The following is a 15,071-nucleotide window of genomic DNA, read 5'->3' as shown; positions in this document are numbered from 1 at the left end:
ATCAGCATCGCAAAAGCTTTTCGTAAGGTACGATAAAGACGGATGGCCGATTTGGTCAGGAAAGTGACGCCCAAATAGGCGTTGCCGGCATTCTTGACGCCACACCAGACAGCGAGGAGTTTCTTTTCTCGCACCGAATAACGCTGCTCGGTTTTCTTGGGGTGGTGAAGTATGACAAGCAAGAATTCGGTGTTTTGTAGAGCCTGAAGTTTATGGGACAAAAATAGGGCCCACCGCTCCTGTAGGAGCGTGGGATGGAGTGAAGAAATGGCTATCATTATCGGGCAGAGTGAGTGCCGGTGGTTAAGCGGATCAGTCAAAGGAGAAGTGATATGAACAGATCCAAAGCTGAACTCCCGATGATACGACGCAAGCCCATTGAATTCCCCAATGTCTCTGTGCGGGGTTCAATGTAAAGATCATGCCTTGAGTGCTTCAATTTTGCGGGATCTAGCGCAACTCTCGCAGCCAAAATATGAGAGCCTAGAAACACAAACTCCTAATGAGAAATGAGGACTTGCCTGTATTCACACACCACCGCTTGCCCCGCAGCAGCCGAGGCGCACGCCGTATGTGCTTTTGGTGTTCTCGAACTTTTGATGAATACCAAAATGTTGTTCTATACAGACCGCCATCAAGCCCTCCTTTGTCGTTTTTGGCGTAGCAATAGGAGTGTGAAGAACGCTGTGTAAGCCTACTAGGTTGTCAAGCAGCTGAAATTGAAATGCTTTGAGTGTTCAGGGCGTTCCCCAAACCACGCTGACTGCCCCCCTCCTCGCTTCTTCCGAAGGCCTGGGGAGTAATGTCAAGGCGAGCAGGGATCTTTTGAAGGAACGCTGCATGCGTTTCTACTTACTTTAGGTGGGTTTGGGTATGGAGGCGTTCTTACGGGGACACCAGGTACAGCGCCACGTAGCGGGCTCCGTGCACAGGCATACATTTCATGTCCCACCATGATTGAGTTTGACGCATGCTACATTTTATAGAATCTCTAGCATCGACAGTACTTAGCCAGCTATAATGAGCCGCATGGAAGTGAGCTAAGGGGAACTTCCTCAAGCATCCTCCGAAGAATCGCTTGGCTCTCTAACAGCAGGACCACAAAAACGGAGGGCCTATACAAAAAAGTGCAACGATGCGGACCAGAACACGTGACAAGCTACTGCGGCGGAGCGAAAGAGAGAGCAACTGTGTTGCTGGTATCTCCCTGATGCGAGTTCAGTGGCGTCTTTGCACGCTGCTTCAGAGGGGAAAATGTAGCTCTGGTACGCCAAGATGAATGTGGATGAAAGAGAGGACACTAGGAAGGATCTGTGAAAGTGCAGTGATACGCACTCTTTTCCGCATTTTGCCCTTTTGAAGAAGCGGGTAGTCACAGAACATGCGCATTGAGGCGCAATTCAAGTTGACCCCATGCACCATGCACTGAGGATGAAGGTTAAAAACGTCTTCTGCCTGTGCTGCCCTGCGCGTGCTACCTCCTTCGGGTTTGCCACTCTCGCAGTGTTTTGAGGATCGTAGTTCCTCGTCTGCAATGTCTCTGCTCGGGTCGTAAGTCAGTGTGTTACTCGTGTCTATCAAAAGAGCACCCACCAGGGCACATGATGACTGCCTTAAAAGAGGCACCCTATTGACCGCCGCTAGTGAGGCTATTCCTAGAATCAGTGAAGCGAGGAAGCAGCAGCCAATGACTGCCTCCGTAAGCAGCAAACAGAACCCGCCAGGCTCTATGCAGAGTAAACGTGTCAAGGAGAAGGCGTGCAGGATGATGCGCAGCAAAAGTTTAGTCGTCGTATATCCCGAAACCACCACAGTGCGGTTGTTGCTGCTGCTGCACCTGGTAAGCGGTCTGCGCCATGGCTGCCTCGTACATTGCAATTTGAGGCTGATCTGCCACACGCTGCATCGCCAGTTGCTGTAGTTGTAGAGCCCTATCCCGAAGCCACGCTGAAGGCGATCCAGGAGGATTGAAGAGGAAGCAGTTGGACACGATGAGGTCGATGTCTGCCTTGAAGGCAGCCACAGAAGTGTACTGTCTCTCCCTGCATTTGGAAAGAATCTTTCGCAGAAACATCGGCTTCTTGACGATCACGGAATATCCAGGGGCCACACGATCATCTACGCGGCTTACGAACGGCTGCAGCAAGACACATACATACATACGTAGATACATGCATAACATACATAGCACACATACATAACATACATAAACATACATATATATACATAAATATACATACATACATAGATACATAACATATACACATACATAACATACATAAACATACATACATATACATGAATATACATACATAGATACATATACATATACACATACATAACATATACATAAATATACATACACGGCCGATTGCGCGCCGCCTGCAAGCAGTTTGGAAGCGCAACAAAGTGAGCGAGACGCTAGAAGCACTAGTGCCACAAATTACGGACGAGGCACATCATGAAGACGGAAGAAGAGCGAGAAGAACCACGTCAGAAACAGTGTGGGCGCAAAACACAGATAGGCATGACTACTTTGGCTCAACCAACACTATAGAATGTCGAGAAGAAGAACGTGCTGGCGGTAAGGCAGCATCCAGCATAAGCAGAAAAAAATTCCTTACCTTAAGAGACTGTTGCTGCAGCAGCAAGTTGACGACTCTGGCGAATGCCACGTTGAGAGCATCGAGGGGTTGCTGCGAGTTTGCCAGGCGATCTCCATCTGCTGCGCCTCCTCCTCCTCCTGGTTTGCTTCGCTTTCGAGTTGTCAGAGATCGACTCGACCTAGAAAGGGTGCTTTTAGGTGCCTTGCTGACACCCTCGAACTCCTCTTCGGAGTAAGGTTCATCCTCAAAGGCACTGTCGAAAGCAGCATCCCCCCCTGAGTCTCCTCCCGCGCCTCCCCGAACGATGCCCTCTTCATCGCCGCTGTCTTCTTCGCTGCTCTCGCTACTGCCTCCTCCAGCAGCCATTGCCAAGGTACTCTCGCCACGACGAGGTCGGCCTGAGGGAGAAAGGGGAACCCCCCCCGCGCTCGCGCTGCAGAGAGAACCTCCCCCTTCTAAACCTGGCTCAGCTGTCAACAGCAGATCCAAGTCGTTCCCAAAGCCTCGACGCTTCTTCTTCTTCACCACCATCGGCTCTGTCAGCGTCGACCCCAAACGCTTTGGACCTCTGTACAGAGGACAATTCTGCACCAAAAGAGAGAAAAAGAGAGCTCAAATGCCACTCACACATGTAAGATACACACATATTTCCAATCTCGTGCCCTCCAACAAAGGCTCTCCAACATAGCCGCCTGTCGAAGCTGCTTTGTGTCGCAACGAGAGCCGATGACGCCTGCCAGTTACACGGTAAAAGCTCACTCACTCACTCTCTATCTCTATCTTTCACCGTGGCCAACTCTCCTTCACTCTCTCCAAGTTTCTATCACTCTCTCTCTCTATCTCTCTCTTTCACTCTCTCACTCACTCTCTATCATCCTCTCCAACTCTCTATCTCTATCTCTCTATCTCTATCTCCCTCTCTATCTCCAACTCTCTATCTCTCTCTCTCTCTCCAACTCTCTATCTCTCTCTCTCCAACTCTCTATCTCTCTCTCTCCAACTCTCTATCTCTCTCTCTCCCCTTCACTCTCTCCAAAACTTTCCATCTATCACTCTCTCCTTTCACTCTGTTTCTGACTTGCCGAGTGTGTGTGTGTAACCATACGCTTAAAACATTCCCACGCTGCCTTTGTTACCCACGGCTATACTCCAGAAGTGCTTCCTCGCTCACCACATTGGAGGCGATATGCCCTGGCCTTCCACAAGCTCTACACACCCTTTTCCCCGCAAGCGCCTCCTTGGTGTGCACTGCGCTCATCTGGTGCTGCAGAAAAACAGCGGAAATACATAATGAAGAAAGTTCGTCGTAGTGAGAACACTCGAGGAAAATGCAAAGACTCCCCTCTCTACCCACACACCCTCCTTAAACCGCGCGACAGGAAAAAACAAAAAAACTTCTCCGAATGCCTGCAACGGACCTGTCGTTTCTTCTCAAGTCGCTGATCTCTCCACGCGAGGAACGCCTTGATGTTCTCAGCGCCGTAGATCAAAATGCAACGGTCTGCCGTAAAAGAATCTCCAACTTGCTGCCGTCTCTTCCGTGTCCACCTCAGGCACGGCACAGCTCTCACCTACACAGCCAGGAAAAAGCAAGCGACCATCCCACACATAAAACAAACAGAACAAAGGAAAAAACGCAGACATATACATACAGAGAATTCAAGATAGATAGACACACAACATACACCTACATGACAAACACACATAACACACAGCCATACAGGCATACAGAACAAACGCAAAAATGCAGGCATATATATACAGAGTATTTACGATATACATACACACAACATACACCTACATGACAAACACACAGAACACACAGCCATACAGAACAAACGCAAAAATGCAGACAGATACACACAGAGTTTTTACGATATACATACACACAACATACACCTACATGACAAACACACATAACACACAGCCATACAGGCATACAGAACAAACGCAAAATTGCAGACAGATACACACAGAGTATTCACGATATACATACACACAGCATACACCTACATGACAAACACACATAACACAGCCATACAGGCATACAGAACAAACGCAAAAATGCAGGCATATATATACAGAGTATTCACGATATACATACACACAGCATACACCGATATGACAAACACACATAACACACAGCCATACAGACCGAACGCAAAAATGCAGACAGATACATACACACACACACATACACATACACATACATACATATACACATACATATACGCATACACACATCCATAAACATCGAAGAAAATGATATAACCGAAGCGTTGTGAAGCCTCTAAACAGAGAGGGGGGGGCATGCGGAGTGGCCGTGTTGAACTCCTGGTGTGGCGATACGTCGAGAAGAATTTTCGACAGCCGAGATGCAGTAGACTGGATCTTTCAGAGGGCACATAGCTGGCGTAGATTCCTTTACACGGTGGTAACAAATTAATGTTTCGCCACACAGAGATCTTCGGAAAGTCTCCTCCACGGCTTGCCGCAAAGAGAGCGTTGCTTACCGTCGCTTCTGCCCTCAGTTGTTCTTCCTGCGTGAGGGGACGCTGGCTGCGAGCTTCTTGACGGTCTCTAAGAACCTGCAGTTCTCGCATTTCTAATTCTGCCTCGTCGGCTTGCTGCAACAAAAAGCCACCAAGTCGAAGTGCAAGTCGCAGAGAGCTGAAAGCCGTAGAACGCGGTGCACGCGTCGCCAGACCCCATAGGGTGAATGTTCTTCGTCAAGCGCAATGTGGAGAGATTGTACGACTCGGAGGAAGGATGCATACATATATTCAAAAGGCAGTGAAAGAGAAAGAGAGAGAAAGCGTGTGTATGTGTATAGGGGGGTGGGTGGGTGGGGAGAAGAGAGGAGGAGAAAGGAGCCAACCCAAAGGACAAGGCGAATGCTGGGCAGTACAAGAGGAGATGAAAGCATAGCTTCCAAAAGCTCTAAAACGGCTTCAGTGGGGGTATGTCGTTGGCTCAAGACCCCTCCTTCTTGTGTTTCTGTGTGCACGTGTAACACTGTATCTGTGTGTGTATGTGTGTGAATGTGTATCTATATATCTGTGTGTACCTCTGTGTGTGTGTGTGTATATCTGTGTGTGTGCGTATCTGTGTATATTTGCGTGTATATATCTGTGTGTATGCGTGTCTGTGTATATTTGTGTGTATATATCTGTGTGCACATCTGTGTGTTGACGCGGTACGTTCAGATTGTCTGACAGCGTGAAAGTCGCGGAAAACAGATGACACCCACGTCTAATCGACTGCGAAACACCTGCAGTTTCACATATGCGAAAGCGAATGTTACCTCATGATCCGAATCCTCACACCCAGCAAACAGCGCATCAGCGACGTCTTCGCCTGCTCCGAGCTGCTGGTGTGGGTTTGGTCCAGCTGCTGCAGTACTCGCACCATCCGTGAGTTGCTGCAGCTGCAAAGGAGGAGTCTGCATCTCATCTTCTGTGTCTGTAACAACGGGCAGATCAGCTCGGAGGGCAGCTTGCTGCCTCTTGAGGATGCTCGCCAGCTTTGCTTCATACTCTTCTGCTGGAAGACGCGTTCCAGCTCCTCTATTTCCCTTGCCGCTGCTTTCCTCAGCACCAAATCCGTCGCGATATTGGCGAACAAGCGCAACTTGATCCCATCTATGCGCAGCAGCAGAAGCAACAGCAGAAGCAGATGATCGAAAAAAAACGTAGCGTTATTTGTTGCATGCATGCATGCATGCGAGAAAAAGAAGCAGCAGCAGCAGAAGCAGCAGCAGCAGCAGAAGCAGATGATCGAAAAAATCGCGGGCTTTATTGTTGCACGCATGGATAGCATGCGAGAAAGAGAAGCAGCAGCAGCAGACATAGATGATCGAAAGAACAAAGCGGCTTTGTTGTTGCACGCATGGATAGCATGCGAGAAGAAGAAGCAGCAGCAGACACAGAGGATCGATAAAGCAAACGCGGCTTTATTGTTGCACGCATGCATAGCATGGGAGAAGAAGAAGCAGCAGCAGACACAGAGGATCGAAAAAAATCGCGGGCTTTATTGTTGCATGCATGCATAGCATGCGGGCAGAAGAAGCAGCAGCAGCAGAAGCAACACCAGCAGACATAGAAGTGCGAAGACAGCAGAGCATCTGAGCTTCAGAAAGCGACAGTGCGATCACAGTTTGCCGCGTGCGGCAAGGTTTAAGAGAGAAGACATGAGAAAAGGCTGCTCGAAGGACTAAAAGAAGGAGAGAGGACTGGCTAGAAAGGCAACTTCCGTCTAGTCTGACGCATGGCACAGCCCGCAAGACGCCTTTGCATGCGGAGCAGCAGAAACAGGAGAGGCTGTGGAAATAGCCTTTGCTGCCAAGCGTCTTGCGAGCTTTCTTTGGAGCAGGCTCTCGCAGACTGAGAGGAGCGAGTCACGCATGCATACCCATGCACGTAATCCGTGATCTTCGCATTTGGTGCCGTTAATATTTACCTCGGAAGTGTTCTAATGACTGCGTCGCTGAGCCCATACTGGAGCAGTCTCGCCCTTAACTCCATCATTCCAAGTTTCCGAAGATCATCGACTGTGCCCGCAATGCCACCTGCCGCTTGCCTCCGAGTCGCTTGTTGCACTGCGAGAGGATTGTTGCTGTTGCGAATCCTGCTGCCGCGCTTCAAGAGAGTGATGCCTTCTCCCCTCCCGCAGGAGGGATCTCCAAAGCCAGTCAGCAGAAATTGAGCCGAGCCTTTGTTTTGCAGCACTTCTCGACATTCCTTCGTTGTTTGCCACGGCACGGAGAGAAGCAGTTCCTCGATAAAACGGATGAGCGGAGAGTAACGGCGACCAGCTCTGCTGTTTGAGAACTGCATGAAAAGCTGCTGCAGCTGCTGCTTTTCCGCCGCAGCTGCCTCCGCTACTCCAGCGTTTGAGAGGCCAAGAGCTTCTCGCCGCTGCTGCTGCTGCAGCTGCAGCTGCCTGAGCCGTCGACGTGCAGCAGCTGCTGCTTGCTGCTGCTTTCGCTCTTCCGCCTCCACGAATGCGCATGCGCTACTGAGCCCGTCGGGGGTTGTCAGGGAGACGATGCCTACTGCGCGAAGGCGATACCAGGCGGCATGGGAACTCTCCAAGGCACACACAGCTTCTGGAGAGATGATAGAAGTAATCGATGACTCTGGAAGAACTGGCAAACGGTGGGGAGCAATGGGAGACAGCTGCTTGAGTAGCTGAGCCACTTCCTTCTCTATCACTGGGGGACAAAAACGAGATTTCATCAACTCCTTGACACGCTTCAACTCCATGACTCCCGTCTCACGAACGTACCTGCAAGGCGCATATAAAGTAACACACACACACACAAAACACGCAGAAAAAGCGCATGCCCACAAGCCACCCATGAACCGCTACCGCTGCAGCGGAGCGATGCAACGACCTTTACAGAGGAAATGCCAAGTGACGCAGCGGAGAAAAAGTGAGAGAAGCAAATAAAAATAAAAGGGAAAAAATACAAAGGACGAGGGAAATATAGAGAGACAGAAAAGAGAAATAGGAAGAGAGAAAAGAAAAATATAGAGAGAAAAGAGAAATGCAGAAAGGAGTGCAATATAGCGAGAAAAGAGAAATACAGAAAGGAGTGCAATATAGAGAGCATAGAGGAATAGAGAGAGAAGAAAGCCATAGGAAGAGCGAAGAGAAATACAGAGAGAAAAGAGAAATACAGAGAGAAAAGAGAAACAGAGAGAGAAAAGAGAAATATAGGGGGAGAGAAAATCGAGAGAGAAAAGAGAAATCGAGAGGGAAAAGAGAAATCAAGAGAGAGAAAGGAGGACAGGTAGAGAGAAAAGAGAATCAAAGAGAGAAGAAGAATTAAAGAGAGAAAAGAGAGATATCGAGAAAAGAGAAAAAGAGAGAGAAAACTACAGAGAACAACACACAGAGAGAGGAACAACATACAGATCCTCGCAACTGCAACTGAAAAAGACTGAGAAGCAGCAGCATTTCATTTCGAGATTACACTGACGCTATGCATCCGGAAAGAGCTTAACCCCCCTCCCGCCTTCTCCCCATATCCCTCTAGAACCAGGAAAAGCATAAATATAGTTCACTCTCAAACTGCCATGTTCGCTCTCATTGGCTCCGTATGCGGCGATGCAATCTCCAAGTGTTCAAGTTTTGCTGCCTCTGCGAGAAAATCCGCCTTTTCTTGTTTCTGGAGATAGCGTCTCCCCCCATGCCCCTCCTTCCCATAAGCGGCAATGCAAGTACACCCCAAACATGCCACTGCGAGAGCTCTCTCTCTTTCTCTGTTTTCTCTATTTTTCTCTTTCTCTGTCTTTCTCTCTCTCTCTCTCTCACTCTATGTCTATATTTATGTAGGCCGTCCTTTTCTGATGTACACACACTGCAGCGAGCTGAGCTGCATACAGCTTTTTCTGGGAATGTGCAACGCTACCTGAGCGCCCAAGCTTTTGACTGAAGCTTTCGTTCGTCTAGCAGCTTTTTTGATTGCGGCGCAGGAACCTCCACTTTCGGCTGCAGCTGTCCAACGGTGTAGATGCAGCAGTTCTCCGTACTTCCCAGAAGCGTCAGCCTGCTGCTGCTGCTGTTGCTGCTGCTGAAGCACGACGGGTAGGCTGCTACCGCTTCGGCAGAGAATACCATTGGTCGAAGGTAGTGCTGAGGTCGAAAATGCACGAAGCAGCGTATCCAAAAAACGTCATTTCGAGAGCAGTGAAATGCAAACAAATATCGACTAGCAACCCTCATACAGAGTAATCCTGCCCAAGGCAGAGCGCTGTAGGCGGGCTGAAATCCTGCATCTACAGAGCACCCCCACTGCTGCCGATCCTTCTCCAACAAATATACAGACACACATATACATATATATACATACACTGCGTTTTACGGAGCTGGCAAAGCACCGCAGCAGCACTCAACATGCAAGCTAAACGGCCCTACCCACGTGTAGCATCCGCGCACAGAAAAATACGCAGTGGCAATCGCTACTAGGCTAAAATGCTGCCGTCACGGAAATACAGGTAATTCAGCAGCAGCATAAGACAGCATGCGGCTCGCTCCTCCCTCTCCCCTTCCTCCTCTAGACAAGCTGCGCTGCTGCGCATGCAAACAACTCACCCTCCACCCGTCTTTGTGCCGTCTGCGGATAAGGAGGAAGTCGCCTCTCCGAGGATCATTAAAGCGCCCTTCTGGCCCAGGAGGAAACTGTGGATTCTGCGGATGAGGAAAGACGAGAGCAGAAAACAAAGAGCACTCCACGACAGCCTGGCCCTCACCTGAGGCACCCTCACACATACATACACCCATACATACATACATACATCGCAGCAGCAGCAATAGCAACAACAATAATAACAATAATAACAACGATAACAATAACAACAATACCAATTACAATAACGAAATTAACAACAACAACAATAACAATACTAACAACAACAATGACAACGATAACAATAACAACAATAGGCGGCAATCGTCCGAAGGAGCCAACACTCGCCTCGCGCGTCATCAGCGAAGGGGTGTATGTGCGGGGGTGGGGAGCAGCACTTAAATAGGCTTACACAGAACAGACAACACTACGCGAGAGCAGCAGCAGCAGCAGCAGCAGCAGCAGCAGCAGCAGCAGCAACAGCAGCAGTAACAGAGCTGCATGACGGCAAAAGTCATGGAATATATACATAGTGCCTCGTAGAGCCTCATCTGCAGCGGCCAGACGTCTTGCTCCCCCCAGTCGCTGCAGAAGCGAAGAAAGGAGGCAGCCAGACACTCTCAGTCGCCCAACACACACACCCCTTTCTAGCGGAATATCCGTTCCAAAGAGACTTGGAGGCTTCTCATTTTGTTCCACGAGGCGTAAATCTCCAAAAGTACCCAATGAGCCCTGCAGCGAGATGCATGCAGCATGCGCGAAAAAGAGCACTAACGAGCTAACTATACATTAAAAATATATACAATATATATATGCATATATAAATATATATATATATCTGTAATATATACATACACATACATGGATATGTGTATATAAAAGGGCAGGAGAAACGAGTCGATATCGCGTGAAAGCTGCCTTTAAGGAGGGGCCTATTGAAAGGGGTTGAAAGTGTGTGTGTAAGTGTGTGTGTGTGTATGTGTAAGTGTGTCTGTGTAAGTGTGTCTGTGTAAGTGTGTGTGTGTGTAAGTGTGTGTGGGGTAATACCTGCAGCCGTTCCTCTTCTGCTCGAATTCTCTCCGCTTTGATTTGAGGCTGTGCGCTGGCGGCAGACCCCTGAAGTGGTGCTGAGAGGGGTCGAACGTATCGAGTAACACGTAAAGACATTCCTGGGTTGTTAACGATGAAGGGTTGCTGCTCTGTGTGCTCGAGGACTACAAAAGGGCAGTCGTCGCTCAGCGTGAGATCCTTTGGAGAATAAAAGCACAAAGAGGGGTGAGAATCCCCCATAACCCCCTGAGAAGGCATGCTGCCTGCTACAGTGCTCTCAAAGTCGACTGTATCTCCTGCTCCCACGAAAGAGGCATCCGAATTTCGACGCAAGACTTCGCTGCCAACGGGGGGACTGAAAACAGAAGGGAAGAAACGGATGAAGAGGAGGGAGATACATGCATATATGCATATATGCATATATATGTATACATATATATTATACATATATAGCATATATATATTTATGTTTGCACGCGTGAGTGCCAGGAAAATGCGTGGATGCTTGTGGCGAGACAGCGAACGTCGTGAGAGAGAGAGAGAGTGAATGCGGCAGTGACTCTCTCTCTCTCTCAGGCTCATGAGACACGACATGGAGGAAGGAGACATAGAGCCCGCAGTAGCCTCCGGCGCTTTCACCGCGCGAGAAAGGCTTAATGAAAAAGGGGAGGATCTAGCGGAAGCAGCGGGGACGAAGGCAGGAGGTGCAGCCGTCTACGACTCAAAAAAAGGAGACGAGTAGAGGAGGTAAGAAAAAGAGAAGCAGAGGGGAGGAGTAGACGGGGGTAGAAAACAAAGAGAAGCAGAAAACTAGACGAATGTAAAAAGAGAAGTAGAGGACTAGATGAATGTAAAAAGAGAAGAAGAGAACTAGACGAATGTAAAAAGAGAAGTGGAAGACTAGACGAATGTACGAAGAGAAGAGTAGAGGACTAGATGAATGTGAAGAGAGAAGTAGAGGACCAGACGAATGTAAAAAGAGAAGAAGAGGACTAGACGAATGTATGAAGAGAAGCAGAGAACTAGACGAAGGTAAAAAGAGAAGTAGAGGACTAGATGAATGTGAAGAGAGGAGAGGAGAAGAGGAGAGGAGTAAACGGGGGGGTGGGTGTATTTTTCCGACAGCAAACTGTAGGAAGGAGAGGCCTCTCTCGAAGCACCACAGAGCTTGTTGCGTTGTATGCATCGAAGGATGCATACAACGGGGAGTGAGATTTTTGAGCTTGTTTCGAACAGCAACGCAAGAGAGAGAGAGAGACATCGAGCAAGCAAGCGAGAGAGAAAGAAAGGTGAACGAGCGTACAGCACAATCCAAGGCTTCTCTGCAGCAGATACGCCTCCCCGTTTGCGCGAAGTTGGATTTGCAAAGCTGGAACGAATATCAGGCCTGTGAAATCTCAGCATTGCCACTCGCGCTCTTCGACCAGCTACAGGCGAGACACCATACAGCTGAAGTGCTGCCTTCACGTGCAGCAGCGGAGCTCCTCCTGCAGTAGCCGCAAAGAATTTGTACGCAGTAAGAGGAGGCAGACTGAGGAATCTATGCATGAGAAGGCGCAGTCTTGCCGCGAGGCGAGAACGATGCAATCACTCCGCACAAGGCCTCTTTTCAGCAAAGTGCATCCGCACAACCTCTCCTTTCATAAAAATCCCCCTCTTTTCCCGTTAAAATTCCGCTGCTGACACACATTTTGTTACGACTGTGTTTTGTACCTCTTGCGGCTTGTCCATGCTCTCTCTGGTGTATCTGCCGCTTCACGAAATCCGCGTCGAATGAAACATTCAAACGCTGCAGCAACTCTCGCTGCCTTCCGCCTCCATACTCCGCCGCTGTCAGCAGAAACTCCTGCAGCGGCGTGCGCATTCTGAACTCGCGACTCAGCTCCTGCACAGACGGATAGACAGACAGACAGTAGCAGCAAAACAGTGCATCTCGCGAAGGCGGTAGAGCGCGTGCTGCTGCTGCTACACAAGTGACAGCCCTCTAAGCAAGAGACTCAAGGCATGCAGCGGCTCACACCGCCACAGAGACTACGCCAGATCCACCATTGAAGAAAGCGAGAAGGGAGATTGAAAAAGAAAGAGGAAAGAAAAGAGGGAGATAGGAAGAGAGGATGAGGAAAGAGAGAAGGGAGGTAGAAAGAGGAGGGAAGGAGCAGGTGCAGCGCAGCCATGAACATCCTTGAAAAACACCACACAGGAAATTGTTGGGGGCATTTCTGCAACAAACAGTATGGCTGCTGTATTACTGCTACGAACAGTATGGATGCTGTATTCCTGCTACAAACACTACTGCTACTGCAACAAACACTATTGCTGCTGTACTACTGCTATGAACACTGCTACTGCAACGCAAAACTCTATTGCTGCTGCTGCTGCTGCAAGCGCATCTCCGAAGCGACTTGAAAGCCACGACTTAAAGGGCACGACACCCCAAAAGCAGCTGCAGCGGATTCGGGAGCAGCATCTAGAGCGGTGATGCATGCAAAGGTGCATGCAACTTTGCATGCAACTTTGTATCAAGACGTACCTCTGCGGCTGCAAGTGCCCTCAACTCGTAAGCACTTTTGCCTTGTTTGACAAGTTCAATTCTGCGTTGCTTGTCGATCTTGAGCACTTCCTGCTTTGCGCGTCTTCGCATTTTCTGCAGCTGCGCACGGCTAGGCCCTTGCGCAGAGTTTGCTGCTGCTGCGGATGCTGCTGAAGCGACAGTTGGATGTGAAGGAGTGGGGATGGGGGGAAGCGCCCCTGCACTGCTGCTGCTGCTGCTGCTGCCACTCACTCCTCCCGCTTTCTCAGCACTGCTGATGCAAGCCGCAGAAGCTCCTGACAGAGCAGCACCAACACCTGTTGGTTCGTCGCTCTCGTCAATGCCAGCCTGCAAAGAAACAGCACGGCTGCATCCGCCTCATATGCTGTAAGGCCTATCCTTATCGTATTCTTATCCTTATCTCCTTCTCTGCTTATCTCCTTCTCTCCTTATCCTTCTGCTCCAAAACAAGGGTCCAAAGCCTCCCTTTAAAGCGAGAGCTGCTGCTTCAGCACAGCACAACTCGTGCTAGCAAGTGTGCATGCAAAGCTCACCTCGATAGGCAGTGCAAAAGCCGCCGAACTGTCGTTCAGGTCCAAGAAGAAGCAGCGCAACAGCCGTTCGCGCTGTCTGTACAGCGCCCGTTGGTGTTGCCGCTTCATTAGCCACACCTCTCCCCACTGATACACCAGTCCCTTCTCGCCGCTGCTGCTAGTGCTTCGGCTCTTGTCGATTGCAGCGACAAGAGCCGAAGCATCAGAGGTCACATGCTGCACTGTTGCTGGGAAGGGGTGACTTGCAATGCAGGCTGCATCTTTGCGCACCAACAGTCGCGGGTTGTGCAGCTGCCGCGAGGCAGGAACGAGGGGAAAGACTGCTGGGGAAGACTGCTGGAGAACATGCAGAACTGGACGACATGCGAGCAGCAAAGACAAGAAGCGGATCCCCTGCTCGCGCTGTAGCAACACCTGCGACTCCCCACAGGGAAGGGCAAGCGGCGAGTTTTGTGAGGCATTAGGAGCATGGCTGTGCCTGTATCAAGTCGCATCAAACGAAACGCACAGAGTGGCTGATTAAAAGCACGTCGTGGGGGGGAGAAGAGGGGAGGCATGAAGAAGGAATGGAGAAGAAGAGGGAAGAATGGAGAAGAAGAGGGAAGAATGGAGAAGAAGAAGGAAGAACGGAGAAGAAGAGGGAAGAATGGAGAAGAAGAGGGATGAATGGAGAAGAAGAGGGAAGAATGGAGAAGAAGAGGGAAGAATGGAGAAGAAGAAGGAAGAACGGAGAAGAAGAAGGAAGAATGGAGAAGAAGAGGGAAGAATGGAGAAGAAGAGGGAAGAATGCAGAAGAAGAGGGAAGAATGGAGAAGAAGAGGGAAGAATGGAGAAGAAGAAGGAAGAATGGAGAAGAAGAAGGAAGAATGCAGAAGAAGAGGGAAGAATGGAGAAGAAGAGGGAAGAATGGAGAAGAAGAAGGAAGAATGCAGAAGAAGAAGGAAGAATGGAGAAGAAGAGGGAAGAATGGAGAAGAAGAGGGAAGAATGGAGAAGAAGAAGGAAGAACGGAGAAGAAGAAGGAAGAATGGAGAAGAAGAGGGAAGAATGGAGAAGAAGAGGGAAGAATGGAGAAGAAGAGGGAAGAATGGAGAAGAAGAGGGAAGAATGGAGAAGAAGAAGGAAGAATGGAGAAGAAGAGGGAAGAATGGAGAAGAAGAGGGAAGAATGGAGAAGAAGAGGGAAGAATGGAGAAGAAGA

The 15,071-nt window shown here is 49.4% G+C and overlaps 1 protein-coding gene across 1 annotated transcript; it reads right to left on the bottom strand.

Annotated features, from left to right (window-relative positions):
• Positions 1-1,783: 1,783 nt before the first annotated feature.
• Positions 1,784-14,344, bottom strand: LOC34624321 (the record flags this gene model as incomplete). The annotated part of the gene is made up of 16 exons (XM_026335627.1): positions 1,784-2,137; positions 2,625-3,191; positions 3,778-3,870; positions 4,025-4,177; positions 5,120-5,233; positions 5,911-6,247; positions 7,065-7,892; positions 9,022-9,112; positions 9,701-9,872; positions 10,357-10,470; positions 10,786-11,143; positions 12,092-12,272; positions 12,502-12,673; positions 13,319-13,578; positions 13,630-13,666; positions 13,873-14,344. Coding segments are annotated over 16 exons (4,303 nt in total), but the record flags the coding sequence as incomplete, so codon positions are not given.
• Between the last annotated feature and the right edge of the window lie 727 nt (positions 14,345-15,071).

Source organism: Cyclospora cayetanensis, unplaced genomic scaffold (assembly GCF_002999335.1).
Source record: "Cyclospora cayetanensis isolate NF1_C8 unplaced genomic scaffold, CcayRef3 CcayRef3_contig_75, whole genome shotgun sequence".
Taxonomy (NCBI): Eukaryota; Apicomplexa; class Conoidasida; order Eucoccidiorida; family Eimeriidae; genus Cyclospora; species Cyclospora cayetanensis.
Note: the sequence above shows the minus strand (reverse complement) of the source record. Positions and strands in the feature narration are given on the sequence as shown.